General features: G+C 40.1%; 1 protein-coding gene and 1 long non-coding RNA gene across 4 annotated transcripts; one reads left to right on the forward strand and one right to left on the reverse strand.

Annotated features, from left to right (window-relative positions):
* Positions 1 to 1,788: 1,788 nt before the first annotated feature.
* On the reverse strand, positions 1,789 to 23,018 carry LOC309711524. Of its 2 annotated transcripts, XR_014277997.1 has the most exons (4): positions 22,958 to 23,018; positions 22,668 to 22,755; positions 21,918 to 21,969; positions 1,789 to 2,531 (listed from the first exon to the last, which is right to left on the reverse strand). It is a non-coding gene; the product is annotated as an uncharacterized lncRNA (long non-coding RNA). The 2 variants fall into 2 exon arrangements; XR_014277998.1 differs by lacking the exon at positions 1,789 to 2,531 and having other exon boundaries at positions 21,388 to 21,969.
* sapcd2 (suppressor APC domain containing 2) lies at positions 6,658 to 20,534 on the forward strand. 2 transcript variants are annotated; one of them, XM_082542380.1, is made up of 6 exons: positions 6,658 to 7,813; positions 10,967 to 11,100; positions 13,502 to 13,648; positions 16,628 to 16,729; positions 17,838 to 17,954; positions 18,056 to 20,534. In XM_082542380.1, the coding sequence occupies exons 1-6, from the start codon at positions 7,006 to 7,008 to the stop codon at positions 18,182 to 18,184; spliced, it is 1,437 nt and encodes a 478-aa protein (XP_082398506.1). In that variant the 5' UTR covers positions 6,658 to 7,005; the 3' UTR covers positions 18,185 to 20,534. The 2 variants fall into 2 exon arrangements, with proteins under 2 accessions (XP_082398506.1, XP_082398505.1); XM_082542379.1 differs by having other exon boundaries at positions 6,662 to 7,813; positions 17,835 to 17,954.
* Positions 23,019 to 24,555: the final 1,537 nt, after the last annotated feature.

The following is a 24,555-nucleotide window of genomic DNA, read 5'->3' on the forward strand; positions in this document are numbered from 1 at the left end:
TCTGAACCATGCAGTGCAACCCATTGAAACAATAGAGTCTTTCAAGCATACTTTTAATACCTTAAGTGAATGAAAAATCCAAAGTTCAAGCCTTCGAAATATAGAGAATTATTCTGAGAGCTGGAAACACAAACTCAAACCAGAGATGTGGAAAGCACGTTTGAGAGAGACAGCGGATATGGGAGATTCTCATAGTAAATGAAAATCTGAATAATGAACCATTTTGGCTTCGTTATAATATTCCTTTTATTTTTCCTGCTGCTCAGCTTGAGTCAACCCCCACTCTTTTAATTCCTCTCGCTCTCTTCCTCCCACAATATTTCAGATTTGATTTAACACCTCCAGCATTTGAAGGTTTTGAAGTCTCTTTGTGTCTTTCCAAAAAAAAAAAAAAAAAAATCATGCATCATGTACTGAATAAGCTCTCAAATCCTTTGTCACATGCACACCGATACTGCTGAAGGGGAAGACTTTGAGAATCAGAGCAAACAGGAGATAATGAGAGGAGAGAGAGTGTTACATGAGAGGACTGACTGGCCAGTGAAGCAAAGGATCAGTACATGACCACAAAACCCCCCCCAAAACCTTAAACAGCATTATGGACTGGCCTTTCGGGGCACCCTCAGCAAAACCTGGCATGATTAACAATGCCCAGTGTTTGTTGGTTCGAGTCTGTCTGTGTGTCTGGCACGTGCATGACAACATGAGAGGGAGAGATGGGGGAGAGCAGGAGTAAGCGCTCAGTTGTCTGACCCTGTGAGCGATTACGCTGAGCTGTAGCTGGACAGTGCATCCGTCTCTCCTATTTCTTTCACTCTCTTTCAATGGTTACATAAAAATTGAGCCAGGGATGCAAAAAAATCCTAAAAACGATCTTGGGCCCACAGTGGAAAAATCAAAACCTCTTTAATTTTTTGGCTCTTCTTTGTGGCCTGCAGTGGCGATCAATCCACAGAAATCGATGTGTTAAGAAGAAGAACTGGTGTGTGATTGACGTGCACTGGAGGGGCAGGGGGTGGTATTGATTATGTGTCCTGACTGTGCATTTGGTACACGAGGCAAGGAAAGCGTGCAATTTAAAATCTGGACCAACAGGAAAAATAACTGTAAAGTAAGCATTAGGTGGTAATTACAAGACATTCTTTAGGACACGGCATGTTTCAGGTAAATCACCGGTTCACCCTGTGTTGATGACAATGGTAAGGAAAGTTCAAGCTTGGGCAGGTCCGAGATAAACATACATCTGTGCACACAGTTTTTCCATGTTACTCACTGCTAAAGTGGGAGGAAAAGTGTCAGAAAAGATGTGTTTCGACTCTGTGTAAACATTGGATATAAAGACTGAGTCAACTCGCTGAAAGAAAACCTTGTCATAATGCATGTTACATAATATTTAAGCTGATGTATGATGAAGGAAGTCGTAAAGATGCATAGCACACCCTGTAACCTGATTTAAAGGCCAGCCTTTAAATCAGGTTACTATCAATTCCTATTTACATACTGACAGAATCTCCCCTGTTAAAGGTGTATAATTATAATAATAATCTTTTATCTGATGAGAACGGTTCTTGTGCCATTTTAGTGTTGATGGACCTCAATCAACCATAACATTCTTTTAAAACATTTGGTGCTTGTGGTCAGTCTACAGGGTCACGTTTTACATGGGTTTTCCTCATATTTGAAAAATATAGACCTTTTCTGTTCTTGTGGGAAACCCTTATCCCCAGCTTCCGTTAACCTTGGTATCCCTCAAGGATCCGTTTTAGGTCCTCTTTTTTTCATGATATGTGTTACCTCCTTGGCTTCATCTTTCAAAAACACAAAATTGACAATCACTGTTATGCAGATGACACACATTTTTATCTATCTGCCACACCTAAACAGTGACCACTCCATTAGGAACATATTTGACTGTTTGGGTGGTTTGAAATCCTGAATGGCAAAAAAAATAAAAAATCCTTCAGCTAATGAACTGAAAAACTGAAGTTTTTCTATTCAGCTTGGATTGTTTTTTATCCAGATGTGGAAAAACTGTAGTGAAAAATGTTGGGGGTTTTTTAAATGTAGATTTCCTTGTCTTTTAAATTAAATCTGGAAATTTTGTTATGGGAAGCTTTTACCAAATGAGAACCATGACTAAATTAAAACCTGCTTTGACACCAAAAGATTTTGAAACAGTTATCCACACCTTTATTACCTTTTGAGTGTATTACTGGAACTCCCTATAGGATTGCCCAATTCCACTCTCTCTCGCTCTGGTTTGCAGATAATTCAGAATATGGCTGTTTGTCAAGAACACAAAGGATCGTCTCACATTAAAAAAAAACCCATTCTGATGATCCCCAGGCCTTTTGGGAAAATATTCTATAGAATGGAGATAAAAAAAAAATAATAATAATAATTTTGGAAGATTTGTGTTGCGTCACATCTGGCATAAAACTAAAACAGCATTTCATAAAACATAAAAAGAGCAATGCAACAACATGGTGGTGGTAGTGTGATGGTCTGGGGCTGCATTGTTGCTTCAGGACCTAAACAAAGGCATATTTGATGAAAACATGAACTCTGTTCTCTACCAAACAAATTCTGAAATAGAATGACTGGTCATCACGGGACAATAATCTGAAAAGATACTAGCAAGTCCACCTCTGAATTAATAAAATAAATAAATAAAATAAAGGTTTTGTGGTGGCATAGTGAAAATTTGGACTTAAATCAAATTGACATACTTTAGCATGACCTTAAACAGACTGTTTATGTATGGAACGCCAGGACTGCCATAATGAATTAATTAAATACACCATTAAATAATTAATTAAATGTGGCAATAATTAATTAAAATTGGAATTAATTAATTAAATAAATAGTTATGACACATGTAATTAATTAATTATTGACACATTTAATTAATTATTTATGTATTTCACATTTTAATTAATTATTGACACATGTAATTAATTAATTATTGACACATTTAATTAATTATTTATGTATTTCACATTTTAATTAATTATTGACACATTTAATTAATTATTGACACATTTAATTAATTATTTAATGATATATTTATTTATTTCATTTTGGCAGTCCTGACGCCTGGCTCTCGTCATGAAATAATTTTATCTGTCAGCCTCACCCATCAAACTCAGGGGGCGGGGTTAACGCTGCCCATGCAGCTTCTCTAACATTTGATTGGTTGCCGTGCAAAGTAAGTCAAAACAGGTCGATACTAGAAAATCGATTGCTTGTGTAGACTTGGGGCAGCCAGTTATCCCAGAATGCAGATCAAATCACAAGCAGCAATGGTGGTGGTGTAGTTTTAAAATACCCCGTTTTTCTGTCACCAGCTACACTTTTAACAGTGTTTTAGCCGCGAATGTCGCGACGTATGTCTGGTCAGGTTGTCAACATAGAACATGTTTGCAAAAGTGCTCAGATGTTTTCAGAGATTTCACTAGCTCTGCTAACAGTTAGCATGCAGAGTGCACCGAGGGGGTTACGTTAACCGGTTTGTTTACATATTCCACTCTCCGTGTTCCACATGTTGCATTCGCAGATTCTCATTTTCACCGAACGATCGTCTCTTTCCGCCTGGTCTTGTGTCTCTGTGCTTCTGTAACATAAAGAACGAGCTGACATTTTTCTCACGAAACCAGCGATCAGCTCAACAGACCCTCAGTTTACCTGCATGCATCCTCCTCCTCATCTGTCAGCTGTTTAACACCTGCTGCTAATTCAAGAAACACGCCTAGTTACCTGGTGATAGTCACAGTTTAACTGGGCAGCCGGTGCTCGATATAACGCAATGTCAGCGCATTTTTCTGCACAAGATAAGTAAATATAGTGTTTTCCCCGAGCGCAGAGCTGCTGGAGCTCGTTTCCTTACAGAGCACTTTATAGGCGAACAGCTTTATCAGCGGCTGATGTCCAATCACCGGCACACAGCTTTCAAACCTCAGCTGAGTTTTAGCTCTCAGTGGTTAAACGCTGGACTTCATTCACTCAGGTTCTGTCTGTCGGGTCACGTTTACTTCGCTGTTTTATTTACAACTGAGCAAATCGGTTTGGCTGAGGTTAAAGTTACGTTTCATAACTGCATAGTTTCACAGACGTTTAATGGTTCACTGGCACATGTGTTAGACTGAACTATCATCTAAATATCATCTGTTTTTTAATAGTTATTCAACTGTATTCTAAGCACCAGCTGTCTGTTAGAATGTGATTTTTTTTCTCTCTCTGTTGGCAGAGGTATAAAAATGCGCAGGAAAATCTGACATGCATGGCGAACTTCACCGACGATATTTAGGGAGGAATAAACACACATCAAACATAAATGAACCATTTGTCTGTCTCCATAATTGAGAGAATTTTCTCTTCTTATGTCAACACTCTCTCTCTTTTTTTTTGCTTTTTTTTTTGCTTTTTCGGTCATGTTATGTTTACCTGTCAAAGGCTTGTTACAAACTATGAAACACATTGTGCAGACTTCTGGATGTTAGAAGAAAACTAATACTGCTCATGAATGAGACTAAAGGCAGGAAGGTGTCCTTTAAAACTAAACATGTTAATAGGACCTCCCTGTTTATATCATAGTTTATGATATAGCACGTGTATTTCAGTAATAGCCTGCTGAGGCCACTATACGTGCTGGCCTCATATCAAATGTGAAGGCAGACTGAGTCTATGTTTGACGTTTTTTATATCTAATCTTCCTTTTCAAACATTTAAACAGCAGCGAGTCTGCAGCTGAGGGAATACAAATTCAAATTGTCGGAACAGGTTTGCTCGTTTCTTGGATTCATTTGGTGATTTATTAAATGTATAACTGTTATTCTAATCTGCTGCTGAGTCTCTTACACTTTTCTTTATGCTGTATATTTTCACGTCTCTGGAATAGTTGGCAGTTAGATAGTCAGCTGGGAAACTTTGTGTTAACTCATGGAGCTGAGGATATCGTGGATATGCTGACCTCGCTGCGTGGTGTACAGAGCGAGGTCAGCATGATTAATATTCACAATAAAAATATTAGCCGAACATCATGAAGTCTGTATGTGTTTCATAGTGTCGAACAACCTTTGTACAGTTAAAGCCAGCAGTTACTACATGACGGAAACACCAACGTTATCTCTTTTATGTGTTTATACACAGGTCACGCTGATTACTGAACAAAAACCCAAAGATCAGATGTTAAACAGATTTATTTGCTCTCTCTCCTCCTTAAACATGTTTTTAATGTTAGTTATAATTCAGAATTGGCGACTGAAACACGTAGGACACATAAGAACATCAGGAAATAAAACATCGATAAATATAACCTCAGTAAAAGAAGTCAGCGGGGGTTACTACAGCTGTGTACCGGGGCCTGCGCTTTGTCGGTGGGATTGCTTGCGACAAACCGACCAGACACATGAAGATTAAACCACTACATTCTCGGCTAAAAAAATATTAAAACGGTATTTGGTAACACACAAACAGGGTTTTTCAAAGCTCAGTTCTGTTAGCTTCCACATGCCGGTTGTTGTGTGCTAGAAACAATGGCCACCAGGCCAAAGCAATGGTTTTGACTCGATCAGCGTTAACCCCGCCCCCTGAGTTTGATGGGTGAGGCTGACAGATAAAATTATTTCATGATGAGAGCCAGGCGTCAGGACTGCCAAAATGAAATAAATAAATATATCATTAAATAATTAATTAAATGTGTCAATAATTAATGAAATGTGTCAATAATTAATTAAAATGTGAAATACATAAATAATTAATTAAATGTGTCAATAATTAATTAATTAAATGTGTCAATAATTAATTAAAATGTGAAATACATAAATAATTAATTAAATGTGTCAATAATTAATTAATTACATGTGTCATAACTATTTATTTAATTAATTAATTCCAATTTTAATTAATTATTGCCACATTTAATTAATTATTTAATGGTGTATTTAATTAATTCATTATGGCAGTCCTGGCGTTCCATATTTATGCTCCAAAACTCTACAATTCTGCAAAGAAGTATGAGCCAATTTCCTCCACAGTGATGCAGAGACATGTTTCCAGATATTGCAAATGCTTGACTGCAGTTCTTGTTGCCAAGGTCGGCACAACCATTTATTAGGTTTAGGGGACACATATCAAGACTTTTAAATCATCATTTAAAAACAGCATTTGTATTTATTCTGGCTTTCTTTGTCTAATATCAAAAATATTGAATGATTAAAACATGTTAATGTGACAAATATGCAAAACAAAAATTAAGAAACCAGGAAGAGAGCAAATACTTTTATTGCAATACTTGACACTGCTGCCTGCAATGAATATCTAGACCATGCATGCAGGCACCAGAATGATGAGGAGATAACTTGAATACCTGCAACAAGCAACTTTCTACTGTCTTGTAGAATACTTGCCTTTATTTTTGCCTGCTAGACTTCTTTATGGAGCACAGAAGTATTTTTTATACACAGTCGGTATGTGTTAGTCAGTTTAATGCAGACAAAGAGATGTTAAACAAATGTTAATGTTAAACAAAGGGGTTCTGTATCGGATATGACGTGTGTAAGGTGAAAGTTTGCACGTCTTTTTTATTTAAAAACGCCCTGTATGTAATTATATCCAGGCTTTATGAATAACGTCTGCGCAGCTTTAGTAATAACAAAAGCACAACTCAAACTGGAGCCTACCTAAGGTCAGAGCCAATGAGCGCGGAGCTCGTGCACACCGCGGCCAATGGCTGGTCCCGGGATGCTCGCGCACAACCGTTTGAAGGGCGGTCCTGGGCAGAAAAAGGAAAGTATGGATCTCAGAGCGGCGGAGGTAGTTATTCCCGAAATATATGCAGCGGAGGCGTTTTGGGGGATAAAAGTTAATGAACATATATGTTTTCTTGCTCAGTAAGTAAGCGGGAATTTATTTTACACTCTGTATCTTCATCTTTGCGTTTACACGCAGTTAGGCAACCCGTGTAGTGTGTTTTTGACTGATTAGCTGGGGACTATCAATACCTTCATGGCTCTGATCGCGACTGACCAGAGCTGCAAGCTGAACGGGACTTCAGTGATTTACGGCAGAGCTGGTTCGAGGAAAGAGGTGTTTCGGGGACCCGCGGACGGCTTTAAAACTGCCAAAATGCAGCCCAAAGAAAGTGAGTATTCAACAGATGGTTTGCCCAAAGCCTTTCTGCACAGCCTGAGGACCCTCTTTGACATTTTGGATGACGGTGGTCGGGGCTACGTCCATATCTCAGAGATCGAGAGCCGCTGGCAGGGCGCAGACACTCGGGACCTGCCAGGCGGAGTGCTGGGCTGCCTCAGGAGGGTCACACCACCGCACGGCTGCCTCACTTTTGAGCGCTTTGTTGCCGGGCTCCGGTACTCCATGCTCAACCCGGAGAACAGCTCCAACTTTAAGGCCCAGGCGGCCGTGCACCCGCAGCAGGCTCCGAAGCAGCACCACAAACTCGCACCACTGTCCAAATGCAATGTCGGGACTCGGGTTGAGAACAAGGTCCGCCCGCTGGGGCCGAGTAACGTAACGAACACCCAGCAGCACCGGGCACCCCCTCAGCACAACCGGGCCAGGCCGGAGGAAGGGTCCGGGTACCCGGCGTGTGGACCGGCGCGGTACAGCGCGGGCCTCGATAGACCCGGGCGGAGTTTGGAGCGGATTCCCGTCGCTCCAGAGGGTGGGTGTTACCGCACCGACACGAGCCATGTTACCAACCCGAGCCATGTTACCAACCCGGCACAGCACCAGCAGAGCAGGGGCAGGTCCATTGAGTCGCTGGCATTGGAGTCTCCACAGCTCCAGAGACCAAGTAAGTGCCACTAGAAAACTGCAAGTGTGTGAGGGGGCAGCGAGTTCATGCAGGACTCATTATGTCATCATTTATAACAGCAACTCATAACTGCTCACTGAAAACAGATCCATATTTGCTCAGTTATGGATCTGTTTCTCATGCTCAGATGCAAAGACTCACAATATGCTGCTTTCATGTAATTATATGAAATTCCGCGACCTCTGAAATTTCTAGCCAGAGCGATGAATCTTTCAAAGTGTTAATAACTTACTAATAAATGCCAGACATAATTATCAAAGTCCAGTATGATGGCTTTAAATTAGTCTGACTGGCAGAGATTGATCTGAGGTCTGTAAAACAAAGACATTTCTGGCATTTCTTAACCAAAATTAACAATCATTTATTAATGTGCTCGCAGATATTTTGGGGGGCGCATTAACTAAATCGATTTTTATTGTTCCAAAACTAAAGCATCTAATCTGCATCTGAGAAGCTGCTAATTAAGAACACCAGGGCTCAGAAGTAATGACACTAAATTTCTGTGATGAGTCCTTACATTGCATGCATAACCTGAGCTGATATGTCCACTGCAGTCCTACGCTCTTCATTCCCCTATTATAATTTGACTGGGGCTACTGAACCGTGATGTCCACACAAGTGCACAATATCTTCAGAGTTTCTTGCAAGTCACTGTTTGTTATTCAGCTGGGGTTTTTCACATGTGAAAAAAGGGAACATTGAAGAGAGTCCAGTAACAGTCTCTGGGATTTTGATAGCACGTTATGGCATTATGTCATGGCTTAAACAGAGGGTCTGCTGCAGTCACGAGTGCTTAGTTGAATAATTGCCATCGTTAACCCTAAGATAGGTCAGAGATTATGTTAGAAACTACAGAGATTTAGAGTTTCATTCGAGTCTTCAGTATTTAGCTTTCTGGTCTTACACCACTACTGTGGTGAAGTTCTTAAATATATACATGCTGTCATATATGGAATGACAGTTCTTTTTTGCCCTTTCATATAGTCACATACACTCAGCTTGAGTCTGTTCGAGTTTGCATCATATCTGTACACTCAGGCCTGTGCGGAGCTACAATAAGAGTGACACTCTTGCCATCTCTCTGTTGAGCCCACAGGGCTTTAGTTGCATATACCATTTGAGAACAGTGTGAATTCTGATTTTCACTCATGCTCAGATGCAAAGACTCACATACGTCTATTCTGCTTTTTGTCTTTTGTGGCGCTGTGATTAAATGAAATCGAGGGAAACCCTTACATTTTAAACAGCATTGTTCTTCCAGCTTTGTGACCCCACCTCTGGGATGAACTGGAATTAGGTGCTGACTACGATCCGGATTCCAAAATCAGCAAAAGTTTGCATGCTGATATAATGGCGCATTAATGGCAGAAATGTTAAAGCATCAAAGCAAGAGTGTGCAGCTTATGTGTCCACACACTTTGGGGCATAATACAGACTGACCAGCAGTGTTCATGCTGTAATCTCTCACATGCAGCCAAACCCTGTTGGATTAGTCCAGATTACAGCACACAGGCCAGGACTTTCTGAATCACGGCAGCAGTGAAATCCTCCTCAACGCTGTGAACTTCATCACATATCCCAGACACTCACTCTGTCTTTCTCTGTCTCCTGGTTTAGTGAAAGCTGTGCACTCTAATCTAAAAATCTGATGATGATAAAATACCACAGAGTACCACTGAGATGTGGTACATATAGATTTTGAATAGTTTGGAGATAGTGCCCACTTAACGTGAACCTGCATGTACTTCAGCTGTGACAGCATGATCTTGGAAAGAGGAAAACATTCACTTAACTCCACATTCATAGGTATAGAGGCCAGGAGAAGAGTTAAAGTAGATGTGGGCAAAAGAATAAGGATGATTTTTAATTAGATTAGACTGATACCAGCGCTGCTGTCGAATCAGTTCACAGCTTTGATTCTTTATTGATTCGCTCACTGATTCCTGATTATTATTCATGTGGAAAAAAGCAGGCCTGTGCAGATTCAGTGTCAGTGATGCAAGAGTTTCATTAACTCTCTGTCTGAATGGAGTGTAGAAACAGTATTTAAAAAAAAAAGGGCTTGACTGCCTCAAGTTTGACATCACTGTTTTGCAATTTGCTACTGTTAGACAAACATTCAAGCATTGGTGAAAGAATGTGATACACCTCAAGGGAAGAGATTGTGACGGATTAGACAATCTGGAACCAGTTTGCAACCTGAACCGCTTCTCTGTCACTGCAGAGAAACCTTGTTAGATCTATAGAGTAACTGGAAGCAGATCTACACCTGCTTGGACTGAAATCAAAGTCTGTCCCTTTTTTTTAAGAAATAATCCTAACCCGATGTCTTCTGTCAGTCCTTCCCTTGTTAAACATTAAAGTGCTGCACACTGCTGGCTTTAGAAGCACCAACAAGGCTCAGGAAACAGCTCAGATGCTTTACATCCCTATAAGCATTCACACAAGGGACAATGACCATATGCACACTTTAAAATAAAACAGAAAATAGAAATGCTGCCACATCAGTGCACATTTACAGAGTGCAGCTCCCTCCTGTGGTAAAAACTGGCAGCCCAAATACATCAGTTCAAGCATTTTCTTACTCTTTGTGAACTGTTAGAGTAACATGCATTCTCATATGCGACGTTTTTCATCTGAAAGTACTTTGGAAATCAGAGTATGACAAACAATTAAATAAATAAATTAAAAAAATCTTTTAAAATAACTGGAAAAAAGCAGCCAGTGTCCAAAGAAAACATTTGATTTGAAAGACCTTCAAATAGCCTGAAGAGATATTGCTCAAGACAACAAAAAATTACAAGAAAGTTTCCTAGAAAGAAATGAGGAGTGGCTCAAGAGGAACAGAGTGTTGGTGTGACAGAGGAGGATGCTGAGGATAGTGTGAGATGGAGGCAGATGATCCATTGTGGCGACCCTTAAAGCGAGCAGCCAAAAGAAGAATAATTATAGAAGTATGTCATAGTGCAGCAAAGAATAGGAGTATTTTTACTTTACTGTGCAAGATTGTCACTTTTTCAAATGTTTTTACAGCGCAGTGTATTGTGTTTTTAATCCACTGTCATCAGGAATAACCGAGTGCACGCCAGACTGCATTGCTATGCTGAAACTGTCTGTTTCACGTTTGTCTAGGTGTTGTGAAATCAGGTTTGCCGAGGTCTCAAAGTGAATCAGCTACAGGATTTACCGGCGGCTCAAGGCGACACGGGCGGAGCCGGGAAGAGCAGAGGAGGCATACCATTTCCAATGGAGTGGATTACGGAATGGTTGGTGAATGAAAAGCAGACAAACACATTCGTTTCAGGTTTTTATGAAGTTACCATGCAAACGGGAATAAACAGACCAGCTGGAAAATGTTACATGTTTAAGCCTGTTTGGAAAAGCAAAGATAAGTTAAGCAGTGACCCTTAAGCCATATACACGTTGTAGTTTAGCAGGCGGCCCTTTTCACTGTTTTATTTGTGCTGGAGTTTCATAGAGAGACTGAGGCCTGTGTGGAAACTTAATGAAAAACAGACAAATATCTATTTTGACAAGTTTAGAAAACATTTCCAGAGCAGGCTCTATTCTGCTTCACCTCCTATTGGCCCACACATTCCCCTCCCATCCCTCTGCCCCCCTGCCTCCCCCTCTGACTCCGCCCCTCCCACCCTCTGGTCCAGCGCTCGCTCTCCCTCTCTCCCCCTGCCTCAACGTTTTCCACTCTTTCCAGCTCACCTCTTCTCCCTCTTCCTTTTGCGTGTTTTTGTCAGCGTCTCCGTGTCTTTCTTTTTCCCCTGGCCTCTGTGTCTGGAGAAATTTACTGACCGGCTCCCCTCCTTCTTCCTCTATCCCAGCCCCTTTCCTCCTCCTCCCCTCACTCCCCTCTGTCCCTCCCACCCCAGGCCGGCTTGGCCCGCTGCTGCCCTGATGGTAGTGAGCCGAGTTGGGCCCAGGGGCCTAGTAGAAGTAGAGGACTCGCTTGGCAGGCCTGGCCCAGCTTTAACGGCTGTGTGGGTGGCCTACACTACCGTCTTCATCCCCCTCAGCAGTAGCCTCTACAGCAGCAAGGCCCTGCACTTTTTCCTCTGGGTGAGTAGGTTGAGAGGGATGGAGAAGGAGAGGGAGAGATAGCCTCTATCCTCTTTGACTATCTGTGAGATGGTTTTGTAAAGAAAAGGTTACACTGTTGAAGATTTTGTATTGGTATTTAATTGTGTCAGCGTCAGTAAAGATTTCCCAGTAGCTTTTTGATGTATGAGCTGAAACAGTAGAAATTAACAATTTGTACTTATGAGGTTTTTCTTTGTGCCCAAAATTGTGAGAAAGTTACAAAGTAACAAAGATTTTTTTTGGTGGTTACAGTGTCTCCATTGTGAGGATTTGATACAGTTTGAGTGTAAGTTTGACTTTTTGGGTTATGATTTTTAAAAAAAGTCTCTAAGAAGTCTGATTAATTAAAGAAAATGTAACTAAATGATGTGAGTTAGCTGATTGACAGCATGCCATTTTAAACCATTTCTTCACCAATGTATGCACTTCCTGCCTTAGTTTCTTTAATATTCAGGTATATTAAATATGTCAGGAAAGGAGACTTGCCAATTAATCAAATGATCAGAATAAGTCTTCATAAATATCCTTGTTTTTATCACTTTTAGCTTGAAAACACCTTGTGTTCTTTGAATCAGTTTGGTATCAAATCTGTGCTTTTGTGTGCATTCATGACAGCACGGAAGCACAAGTCTTCCATAACCCTTTAAGCTTTTTGCTGTTCTACTTCTTCTGTGAGTATTTTCTCTTTTTTGCACCCTTTTGGAGATTTGATACTGGTGCTTCATTCTAAACATGGACTCCCCCCTCCGACCATTTCATTATCAGAGGCCCCCTCCTCTCCTCTTCATTTGTGAACACTCTCACTTTAGTGTGAGTGAGAGTGAGTTTTGGTGAAGGATTTTAGTGTGTTGTCAGGCAGTGTTTCCCGCATGTTTACTGGTGTATGAGCGATGATCTGTGGAATGTAGGGAGCTGTGCAGGGTTGGCTGGATGGATGGAGCCATGGGTGGATAGATAGACATAGATGACACACCAGGTGGCTGAATGCCAACAGTGAGGCCTTGACTGTGGCTGCTTGCTGCATGGACAGCCTGGTCAGCACAACTCATTGCAGCCTTGCTGGGCTGCAAACACACACACACACACACAAACATGCTTTTTCTCTCACACATCTCTTCCTCTCTGTCTCTCTTTCACAAACACTGGGGTGGCCATAGCTGAAGTGCTGTTTACCCCATTCTTAGGTTGCTGTGCGGTTGCCATAGGGCTGGGGGTGATTGCTCCTCTAAACATTGTTCATGATGGGAGAGAGTCCCACACAATTGGTGTGGCGCCATTGTCTCAGCCAGCACAAAAGAGCGTGCTGCGGATGCCCTTGTGAAAGGACTGGAGTTTGTCTACCATGCAGAGTGCTGGCAAAAAAATAAAAATAAATCAGTGATTAGATTTCATCTTGATTCGAAAGCGCACTTAGTGATGTCACGAAACTTAAATGTTTTCATTCATTAGAGTCTCAGTGGGGAATCTATCCAGAAATTAACTTCAGGCGAGTTTGGTTTAGGTTCTTAACCAAGCTTTTCTCTTCCTCTTTCTTTTCACTCTCCTACATCTGCTTTTCAATTTCAACTCACGCAGTTGAAGCAAATGAAAGAGCTGGAGCAGGAGAAGGATTCCCTGCTGGCGGGCCTGGAAGTGGTGGAGCGGGCCCGAGAATGGTACCAGGACCAAATCCACAATGTCACAGAGAGACAGCGGCACATCGGCCAAAGCTCACACTGTGCGGTCAGTTTAAACACTACTGTGAAACAGCTACAAAGTGTGATATGCATTTAAAATAAAACTTATAGACCATGTTGCATCACAAGACGGTGCTTCTGAAATATCTAGAATAAGGACTAATTGTTTAAAACAATTATAAATTGTTAGTCTGTGAAATGAATGAAAACACTAAGAATGAGGCTGCGACTGTCTCAGTAATTTGTTGTGATATTGCATTCAGTGTGAACTGGAGGTTGCACGGTTTGAGTGCTCTTCGTGAAAATTGAAGTAGGCAATATGTTTTGTTTTATTTTATTTTTTTTAAATTAACACAAGTTGCCCAACAGGGATCTACGACCGTGCACTATTTCAGGCTTTAGAAAATCTAGTTAATTATGGGCGACTTCAGGGAATCACATTTCTTAAAAGATCAGCTGAATATTATGAAGCATTAGAAAAAGTACAAAAGGCTGTATTCTATCATTGTAAAGTCTTTACCTTTCAATATAAAGCACCTTAAGGCAACTCCTGTGATTTCATGATATGAATAAAAATGTGAATATAAATAATAGACATGGTGATGGAGCTGATTAAAGAGAAGACTTTCATGTCAGAAAGTTGGGTTTGAAATGTTGTATTTATTTGTTTTTTTAATTGAAGGGCTTATAGTAATCTGCAGGATGATGGTGGAGTCTTTATTTTCTTATTTCTGCCTACTGCAGCTTTGATATGATTTGACTTTGCTTCAAATCAGTTATTAATTAATCAACTTTGCTCACCTTGTGTCACAGAAGTATGACATTTTTTCAGTCATTTATATAGACTGTATATAAAAGATGGATGTGGCTAACATCTGATCCTTTTTTGAAGTCACTAATTTAGTAGTGCATTGTTAGTCACAGAGTAAAAGAAAGTGCTTACCAAGGTTATTATCGTTAACGAAAACTAACGAAATAACGAAAACTAGAAGTGAAAAAACATTTTCGTTAACGGAAATAAAAATAAAAACAAAAAAAGGAAAACTAACTAAAACTGTAATGAGTGTTCACAAAACTAACTAAAATTAACTGAATTTATAGCAAAAATGTGTTTAGTTTTCATTGATGTGTGCGTGTCATACAATAGTCAAGGGTGAAAATGAAGTTTAGTGTCCAGATTTTTTTCTTGCTGTGTCTCATTATGCCAGCAGGTGGCAGTACGTTAGTCGAGTCGTCTGTGTTGCTGCTCCGTCCACGCGCAGAATCATGTCAGGAAAAGTCGGGAGAAAGCTCCAGAGTCCAATTTGGGATTACTTTGAATATGACTGTGTTTTGGATAAAGCAAGTGTCTTGTAGTGGAAAGAGACAAATTATGAGGGACATTTCTAAAGGGGAAAAAAATCCCACAAACCTTAAAGTGCACTTGAAAAGCTCACACAAGAAGGCTAACCTAGCTTACCTTGAGAAGGTAAGGGAGCGCACTCAAACCTCATCCCCAGAAAACAGAAGCTAACCCCAGGCAGGCAGCGTGATGCATCCCGAGACAACAGGACGGGGATATCTACATAACTGTGTGAGTCAATTGCCTTCAAAAGGTTTATCAATTCACTTGAACCAAAATTACGAACACCCGGTGCTGCAAGAGTTAAGTCTCATTGGGGCCAAGATATAAATTTTATATTTGCCTGGTATCAATGGTTGTTCATCTGCCTTTATTTATTTATTTATTTAAAGAACCCATAGGTGGGAATGTGAGTTGTCTGTCTCTGCGTGTTAGCCCTGCGACAGACAGGCGACCTGTCCAGAGTGCAGGGTATGGTAGCTGGAATAGCAACATACCCAAGGATAAGCAGAAGAGCATGACTGATATGATGAAACTGGGATTTTGTTGCACTTAATTATTGCAAACACAACTAAAACTATAACTGAAACTAATCAAAACTAAACTGAAACTAAGGATTTTCAAAAAAATAAAAACTAAACTAAACTAGCAAACAATTGGTAAAAACTAATTAAAACTGATATAAAATTGAAAATCTGAAGTCAAAACTAAATAAAAATAAAAACTAATGAAAATTGCAAAACTACTAAAACCCTGGTGCTTACTGAGCAAATAAATCAAAGTCACTTTCACAGTGGTAGGCTGTAATGGTACTGGAGGTGGGGTGAGGGGTCATTTAAAAGTTTTTTTTAAAAAATATAATAATAACAACAACAACAACAACAACAACAATAATATGAATAATAAAATATATAAGATTATATAAGAATTTAAGATTTAAAAAAATATATAAATACAAAGGAATTCATAATGTTAAAAATGGCAACTTAAAAAAAACTAGTAGCACAAGCTGATATATACATATATACATTTTTCCCCCATTATGTTTTTCTTTTGAAATCCTGGGGGGAAAAAAACGTTAGTATCTAAAAGTGATTTTTCATTTTTCTGACCAATTTTTGATCTTAAACTTGTCTTATCTTTTGTTATTAGCTTGAAAGAAATTTAAATGGGAAAGTAAGGCTGTTGATGGAAAATCATCAGGATTAATGAATGAGGACACATAGGAAATGCTTTATTTTCCACAGAGTCTCAGTTTTAAGGTTGGGCGGATTAAGCAGTGTGAAGTTTGGGAATGGCTGCTACATACAAAAAGAAGTGACCCCCTGCTGGCCATTAGAAAGAATGCAGGTTTAAGGCACTACTTCCATCTTTTATATACAACTTTCTGCTATAGCCTTTCCAGTCACTGCTTGTAAATGTGAGCGAGAAATGCAGGAAACTGATAATTTAAGGGCAGGAGAAGAGTAATTCAGTTACCTCAGACAAAATAAAAATATGTAACAAGGCTTGGTTTATGTCTCTGCAACTGTTTTTCAAGCACTTTTACCTGATTGGACACAATTTTTGACCTGAGCTTACAAATGCTTTGTCAAGTCACCATCCCAGCTTGCCATGGGATCTTTCTTTCTCTTGATGCTTGAATGTCATCCTGATCGTTTTTTCATGCTCTCTCGTTTGCAGGATTTTTTCACAGAAGCCAATCAGAGTCGCATGAATGCTCTCATTCCCAAATTACAAGAAGCCAACCGCTGCCTTAATGAGCTTATTTCCTGCACGGGAATGGTGAGTTTATCTTTTGTTTTTCTTTGTTTTAGGATTTAAGCAGAGTCAGGCATTGCTAATGATTTGGGATTTATTAGTGTAATCTAATTACAACCCCTAAGTTTGGATTTAAACTTTTCTCGACCTTTTCAAAATGTCCAATAGCCAGAACATGCTTAGCACGCCCAGCTCCTGAGGAACTCTTTATGTGGGGTTTCAATATTGTCTTTCTCTGTTGTCTGTAGATAAAGTGCAATGTCAGCTTGTGTAAATTGTGTAATGTTGTAATGTATGTGTTTGTAATAAGCCAACCACAACCCTACCAGGCCTGAATATTTGCTACTCTAATGAAAGACTTGGGGTTAAGAATCAGCATTTTTTAGAATAAAATCCCCGAGAGTCACAAAACCTGAGAAACAGTATGCTTATAATCATTTAGCTGTAATAAAGCACGTGGGTCTCGGCATTATCAGAGTTTTATTAAATGACATCAAATGAAAGAAATTAAATAAAAATAAGCAGCACGGTGGCACGGTGGTTAGCACTGTTGCCGCACAGCAAGAAGGTCCTGAGTTCAATTCCACCATCAGGCCGGGGTCTTTCTGTGTGGAGTTTGCATGTTCTCCCCGTGTCTGCGTGGGTTCCCTCCGGGTACTCCGGCTTCCTCCCACCGTCCAAAGACATGCAGTTTGTGGGGATAGGTTAATTGGATAATCCAAATTGCCACTAGGTGTGAATGTGAGTATGAATGGTTGTCTGTCCTTGTGTGTTAGCCCTGCGACAGACTGGCGACCTGTCCATGGTGTACCCCGCCTCTCGCCCTATGACAGCTGGGATTGGCTCCAGCACCCCCCGCGACCCTGAAAAGGATAAGCGGTAGCGAATGGATGGGATGGATGGATGGAATGTATTTAAAACCTAATTTTGTCCTACTCAGAGTATCTCTTTTCTTTTTGTTACCTGGAAATGTTGAATGCAGTAAATATTTCTCAAAATAATAATAAATAGCCTGAAGCAGGCAAAGCAGTTAAAGGGAAGCCAGGTTAATGTTCAACATGTTAATTTTGTTACTCTGTGACACACTGTGGCAGAGCTGAAGTGTAACAGGTTCCTGTTCGTTTCTTAGCAGCCATTTCCTTCCAGCGGCGCTCAGACAGCAGCTCTCTCAGCTAACGCCCAGCCTCCTGCTCCAGCTCCTCCACAAGCCATTCAGAGACTGAAGGACCAGAACCGCCTCCTCACGCAGGTTTTATATATTTAATCTGTCACCAGTAACCAACCAAACATACTGTTTGTTTGTTTTTTTTAAGCCTGCACACTTATTTTCTCTTCTACCTTTTCTTTAAGGAGGTGACGGAGAAAAGCGAGCGGATCACCCAGCTGGAGCAGGAGAAGTCTGCTTTGATAAAGCAGCTTTTTGAGGCCCGAGCCCGCAGTGCACAAGACACAAGCACCTTGGATTCCACCTTTATCTGAAAAAAAAAGAAATAAAAAAGAAACTCCACCCAACACCAAACGTCAGCTAGGAGACAACACGATGATGTCATATCAGCACGCCGGTAATCTGAAACTGACTCCTGTTTACCCAGCTGCCCGTTCAGGACAGTGATGCACATTTAGCCATAAATGCGAGCACTCCAACCCAAATCAAACCACGCACTGCTGCTAGATGCAAGCGCTCCTGATCCTAACCCTGATCTTGTCTAAATCCGTTTTCTTTTTTTTTCTTTTTTTACTTCTCGTTGTACGAGTACTGCAGTAACACTCCTGGTAGGGTTAGAAACTTGAGGCTCATGGTCCCATCACTCCATTTCTTGCAGGATTAGAGGATCTCCACTGCACAACAAACAAATAACGAGAACGTTTACATTCACCGGGAGTCCACCATCGCTCCTTAAGTAGCGGTTTGAGAAGCTATTGGACAGTGGAAGTGGCAGGGAGGAGACATTTCTCTTGGAATAAAACGCCATACTCTTAAACAAGGAAAACAAATCATTAGCTGGATACACTTGCTGTGACCTACATACATTTTTTTTTTAAGTTTGGTACTTTTATTTCAATCTGTATAAGAAACACTGTGTCCCCGACTTTCAGTATTTCTCCCCTTTGATGTAAATGAATCCTTAATAGCACGTTTCCCTGATTTCAAAAGCTGACAGAGATGAATTAATGAAAGAGCGGTTTGTATTTCATAGTAGCATGTTAAATGTTCCTCAATTTTTGAATGTTATTATCTTTTTTTAAAGACTGGAGAAAAAAAATATGGAAGGATAGCCTACTATCCAATGAGAGGCAGAGGTGGATTAGGGAAATTTGGAAGTTTGCATGTGGAAGAAAGCTGCGGAGCATGAACGTAGTAGATGGTGAATGTTTCGGAAAAGCTGCTGCCAGAAAAAAACCCAGTAATACAGATAAACAAAAGAAGCACTGATCACTTCGATACAATGGAGTGTTCTGTTGGGAAATATTATTCCCTAGAATTTGCGCTGGTGTTGCTTTGACTTATAACATTTGCTTAAACACTCCTGATGGTCAAACTGATAGCAGCAGCCTGCCACCCTGCGAACGCAGCTGAAGAGAATGGCAGACATCTGGCTTCCAGCCTCGCTGATGCAGGACAAGCTAGGGCTGTGCGATATGACCAAAATCTCATATCCCAATATAAGAATTCTATCGTCCGATAACGATATAAATCACAAAAATGTAACATTTTCTGTAAATTCTGTGAATCTCGGGCAGCTCGACTTGCGGGAAGTGTTTCCAGCTGCGCGTCATGTAGCTGGAGTCGAGTGTTTTAACCGATGCATGAAACGATACATTTTTAGACATAAGTTGTAAAGGCCGCCGTTTTCTTTGTGAGTATTTATTACACGGCGTGCTGCGGGGAAAAGCCTGTTCTAACGTTTGAGTCTAAGGTTTATTTTTTAGCACCTGGCGGCTCTTTTTTTACTTCTCATCCGTAAATAATCTGCTCTTTCACGTGATTCAGTTTATTTTGAAAAGTCTCAACAGGATCTTGAGCTTTATTGTGAAAGGTTTATGTGGAACATAAACAAGCGGACACGCGATGCTGTTACCGTCGTTGTTGTTAACCACAACGCATAAAAACAGGCGCTTGTCCGTCCGTAGTGTGGTTATATTACATATAAGAGAAAGAGAGAACTTTAAGAAATTAATATAGCCACAACAGTGACCATCAAAATGATGAAAAAATATTGCCGTAAAGTTTATTTTGCGACACCACGAAACAAACGATAGCGTAAAATGAAACGATAGATGTTTTTATATCGTCATCCGATATATATCGTTATATCGAACAGCCCTAGGACAACTTGATCCACAGAGGCTCAAACGATCTGGTGCCAGACACCACAGGACACCCCTGGAGGACCTGCCTCGATGACCTGAGGGATCAGATTTTAGGATTTAGAAGCCAGGTGGGGGAACTATACTAAATCACTCTATTCTCTGAAAAGATTTCACTTTGAATCTTAGAGATTAAAACGCTAGCACAGATGTGAAAACCCTGTTTTGTCCTGTTATGTTTCCCCTTTTACCAGCAATCTGCAAGTTTACAGGAGTACTGTTTAGTTTGTGGGTGGAAATAGAAATAATTAAACACATTATGGTTTAATAGCAACTGTATGGTACTGCTGGGATGTCTGCGTATAACAGTTTCTGTGCCGTGTGGGTGTCCAGCCCCAACTTGTTTGATTGTATGTTTCTTGCTGCTCAAACTGCATGATGTGTGAAACTCTTTTTCCTTCTGCTTTCTATTGAGAGGACTTCAGGTTAAATGTCAGAAATAAACATGACAGCGATGACACTGGTTCTGTGGTTCTTCGAGATGCATTTTCCCACAAGCTTTGCTGACGCTAAACACTTAAATTAAAGAATAAACATTATAAAAACAGCACAATATGACACAAACGAATGATAGTTGTTTGAATCTGAGCTCTTTTCATATCGATTATCTTTCAGTGTGAACAAAGCTTATTTAAAAGAAATGTGGATGCTGATGCAAACGCAATATCAGCTAGTCTCTATATCAGAAAAGATGAGCAGCTCTGTGGTCTTGCTTCTCTTTTTCTGCTCCCACATTTTGATGCAGTTTGCTAGTCACGAACTGCAATTGCAATTTACACGACAAAGCAGTTAAATATCTTTACAAAAGAAAAACTCAAGTAGAACTGATATTCAAGGATAATCTGACCCGTTTAGCTCTGCTGTGAATTGTGCTGTTAATTCTGGTCATAATTCCAGGAGATTTCCCTTGTTGGCTGTTAGTGATGATTACCTGATGTAATTAATGCAACACATTTGCACTTCTCCCACAGATGGCAACAACTCACTGCCTTTATGCATGTAGACACGATCCAGATGATCTGCTGAAGTTTAAACTGAACTTCAGAATAGGGAAGAAAGAGGATTTAAGTGACCTTAAATGGGGTGTGTTTTTTTTTCTCTGGTTTCTGGTGTTTATTTGGATGGTAGGGTCAGAATTTGTTGCACCGTACATGAATATTTAGGTTTGTGGTGCTGTAATGGTGTGGCAGATATTTTCTTGGCGCACTTTGGACCCCTTGGGACCAGAGGCGGAGCCAGACATTTGAAACACCCGGGGCTTAGCCCAAAGAGTAGTATGCATGTGGGATTTTTTTTTTTTTTCCTTTTGGGGGGGGGGGGGGGGTGTAGAAATGACTGAAAGATTAATAGGCTCTGTTCAAAAAAGAATGACTTCATATAGGGAAAAATATATATCACATGTGCAGGACACCTTAAACTAGTTTTTTAATTAAGCAGCAAGGCAGAACAAGGTCAGGGCTGCATCAAGACATGAGGACTAAACCCCAATTCAACCAGACCCAGAACTGATCCAGAATTAAAACAGGACTACAACAGTTCAAAATCAGGACTACTGAGGACTTAACCAAGACAGAACCAGAATCAGAACTAGATGATAGCACTAAAAATCATCATAGACCTGCACTACACTTATCTTTTAATTCTACCAAAGTCCACTATTTAGATTGAGAAAAGTTTATATAATTATTTAGCCTTGTTGTGCAAACAAGCCTGCAGAACTTAATAAATACAGAATTTGAAAAATAACAAACCTAAAAAGAAACACTAGGTACGAGATACATGAGGACCTGTGATACGGTGATACTTTTGGTAAACAACCATTTGACTAACATGTATGTCTCACCTGCTCTTGTTCATCTGTTCTGTCCTCGTTCTCCTCTCTCTCCCTCTTTGTGCTGACAATCATCAAATATACAGTTGAAACCAGATATTTACTCTTCAGATAAAAACACTTTTTTAATTGTAACATCAAATCAGACTAAATGTTTATTTTTTTAGATTGATAAATATAAAAACATATTTGTTAACTTTAAGAGTAAAGAGAGAAACTATCTGTATTTCTTAATTGCAAATGGCACCAAATTGTATTCAAACTTGAGCCACACTTATGGAGCTCCACAATTCTTTTCCTGGTGTTTTGGTTGATATCTCTTGATTTTCCCATTTCAAAGAAACAGGCTCTGTGTTTTGCCTTATATGCATCCACAGGTGTGCCACCAGTTTACTCACATGGACTCTACTAACCTATCAGAAGCTTCTTCAGCTCAGAATGGAATCGTCTGGAGTTTTCTTATTAATTAACAATAAACTGAGTGTACATGTACTCCTAAATTTGATGAAAGTGATAAAAATAGCTCTGTCTCTCTTTATTCTGACATTTAACTAATTCAAAATATATTTCAATATTTATCTAAAACAAAAGTTTACTCTAAATTGATGTTGTACAGTAAAAATGTTTTATGTTTTCTCCCTAAAGTGTATGTAAATATCTGGTTACAAATGTGAATATCCTGCGGTGTACTGAAATCCCTCTTGTTTTGCATAGAAATATACTGAACAACATACAAAGCATAATATATAAAATAACATTTACCTGAGTTTTTTCTTTGAAAGAACCCTCGAATGTCCATTCTTATGTTTCAGTGCATAACTGAAACCGATTTAGTCGGGGAGGGTAAGAACTGAGAATATGAAATAAACACACGTAAGCTAAGACTCTAAAAAAAAAAATAGCATTTGTTCGGCTTTTCATTTTGCCATTTGTTGATTCACTTGAAGAGCAAGTAACGTAATATTGGTCAAGTGATCAGTTTCATATCAATCTTTCGTGATGCACCGTCATATTCACATTATTTGTACGGTACGAATGATTTGCTTTGGTACCTGGTCAAACTTAAGCTCTCCTTAGTATGGCTGGCTCCGTTTCTCCAACAGCGCACTCACGGGCAGCAGCTCCCCCCGCCCCCTCGCTCAGTCACTTAGTGCCTGAGCTTGGATCATACCAATATCAGGGGGGGATTCACGCACAGTCGTAAATTCCCACAGTGTGCACTATGTGCTTCGAATATTGTGTGTACTTTTTGTTTTATACAGTTGTCAGCCAGGCATCTAACTATGAAAAAATTACACTCCAAAAGACCCCAGGCTTCTGACAAAACAACCCGGGCTTAAGCCCAGTAAGCCACCCCCCCGCTCCGCCCCTGCTTGGGACCAACTGAGCATCATTTAAAGGAACCTAATCCAAGGGAGGAACCATTGTTGTGTCTACACATAACTTTGGTACTAGCAGCCTGTTGCAAAAATGCATGATTTATTTCCATGTCTTTAGTTCAATCTGCAAAAAATGCCAAAGATAGCACAGTTTGACAGGCATAAAACAGTATTTGTGCATCAACAAGCTGATTCCCAAAGAGCTATTAACTGAAAACTTGGCATATCTCAGTGTGGTGTGCAGTCTGTCCAAGTGGAGGACAAAAAAGAACCACGAGGAATAAAATGAATCCTATCTACTGAAAACGTACAGTATCTAAAGTTCATTACCTTAATAAATAAGACAAAGACCTGACACAGGACTGAGCGATACATCTATCAGTGCGCCCCAGGGCAGCTGTGGCTACAATGTAGCTTGCCATCGCCAGTGTGTGTGAATGGGTGAATGACTGAATGTAGTGTGAAGCGCTTTGGGGTCCTTAGGGACTAGAAAAGCGCTATACAAATGCAGGCTATCTAGACCTTCAGTGGATCCATCTACTGTTCACTGAAAGCACTTCAGAAATAGCTTCAGTGGAAAGGTGGAGAAACGCCTGAGGTATGCCAAACATCACAAAAACTGGACTGAAAACCAGTGACAACAGGTGGAGGCTCTGCCTCTGGCTTCATTTCAGTCAAAGGTGTTGGAGATCTTGTGAAAATCTACAGAATTATGAACACAGAAAAGTGCCGTCAAATTCTGATCCACTGTGCAATACCATCTGGAAAACGTTTTATTGGCAATGGCTTCATTTTTTAGCACGACAATGATCCCAAACACATAGCAAATGCAGTACAAATATAACTGGATAGAAAAACAGTGAAGCATTCGTGGATTGGCCTCCCCAGAGCCCAGACCTCATCATTATTGAAGCAGTGTGGGATCATGTGGACAGAGAACAGAACAAAAGGCATCCAACATCCAAAGAAGAGCTTTGAAGAAGCCTGGAAAACTATTCCAGAAAACTATTTAAACAAAATACAGGAAAGCTGCCTAAGAGAGTTCACGCTTTGTTAAAGAATGAATGTGATCCTTCTAACAAGTTGTTCCCAATTCACACTATTTTCTCCTAGAAAAAATTGTAAATAAAATACTTTATAAAGACGCTGCACTGTCATGGACTGCGAAACCTTGGCGGTCCAAACAATGTAACTCAGTGTGACGTTTAATGTCAAACTGCTCGCAGCCAGATGGTCATACGATGCAACAGATGTGGAAAATCACGCTGTTC

This window comes from Aulonocara stuartgranti (assembly GCF_965226115.1).
Source record: "Aulonocara stuartgranti genome assembly, chromosome: 7".
Classification (NCBI taxonomy): Eukaryota; Metazoa; Chordata; class Actinopteri; order Cichliformes; family Cichlidae; genus Aulonocara; species Aulonocara stuartgranti.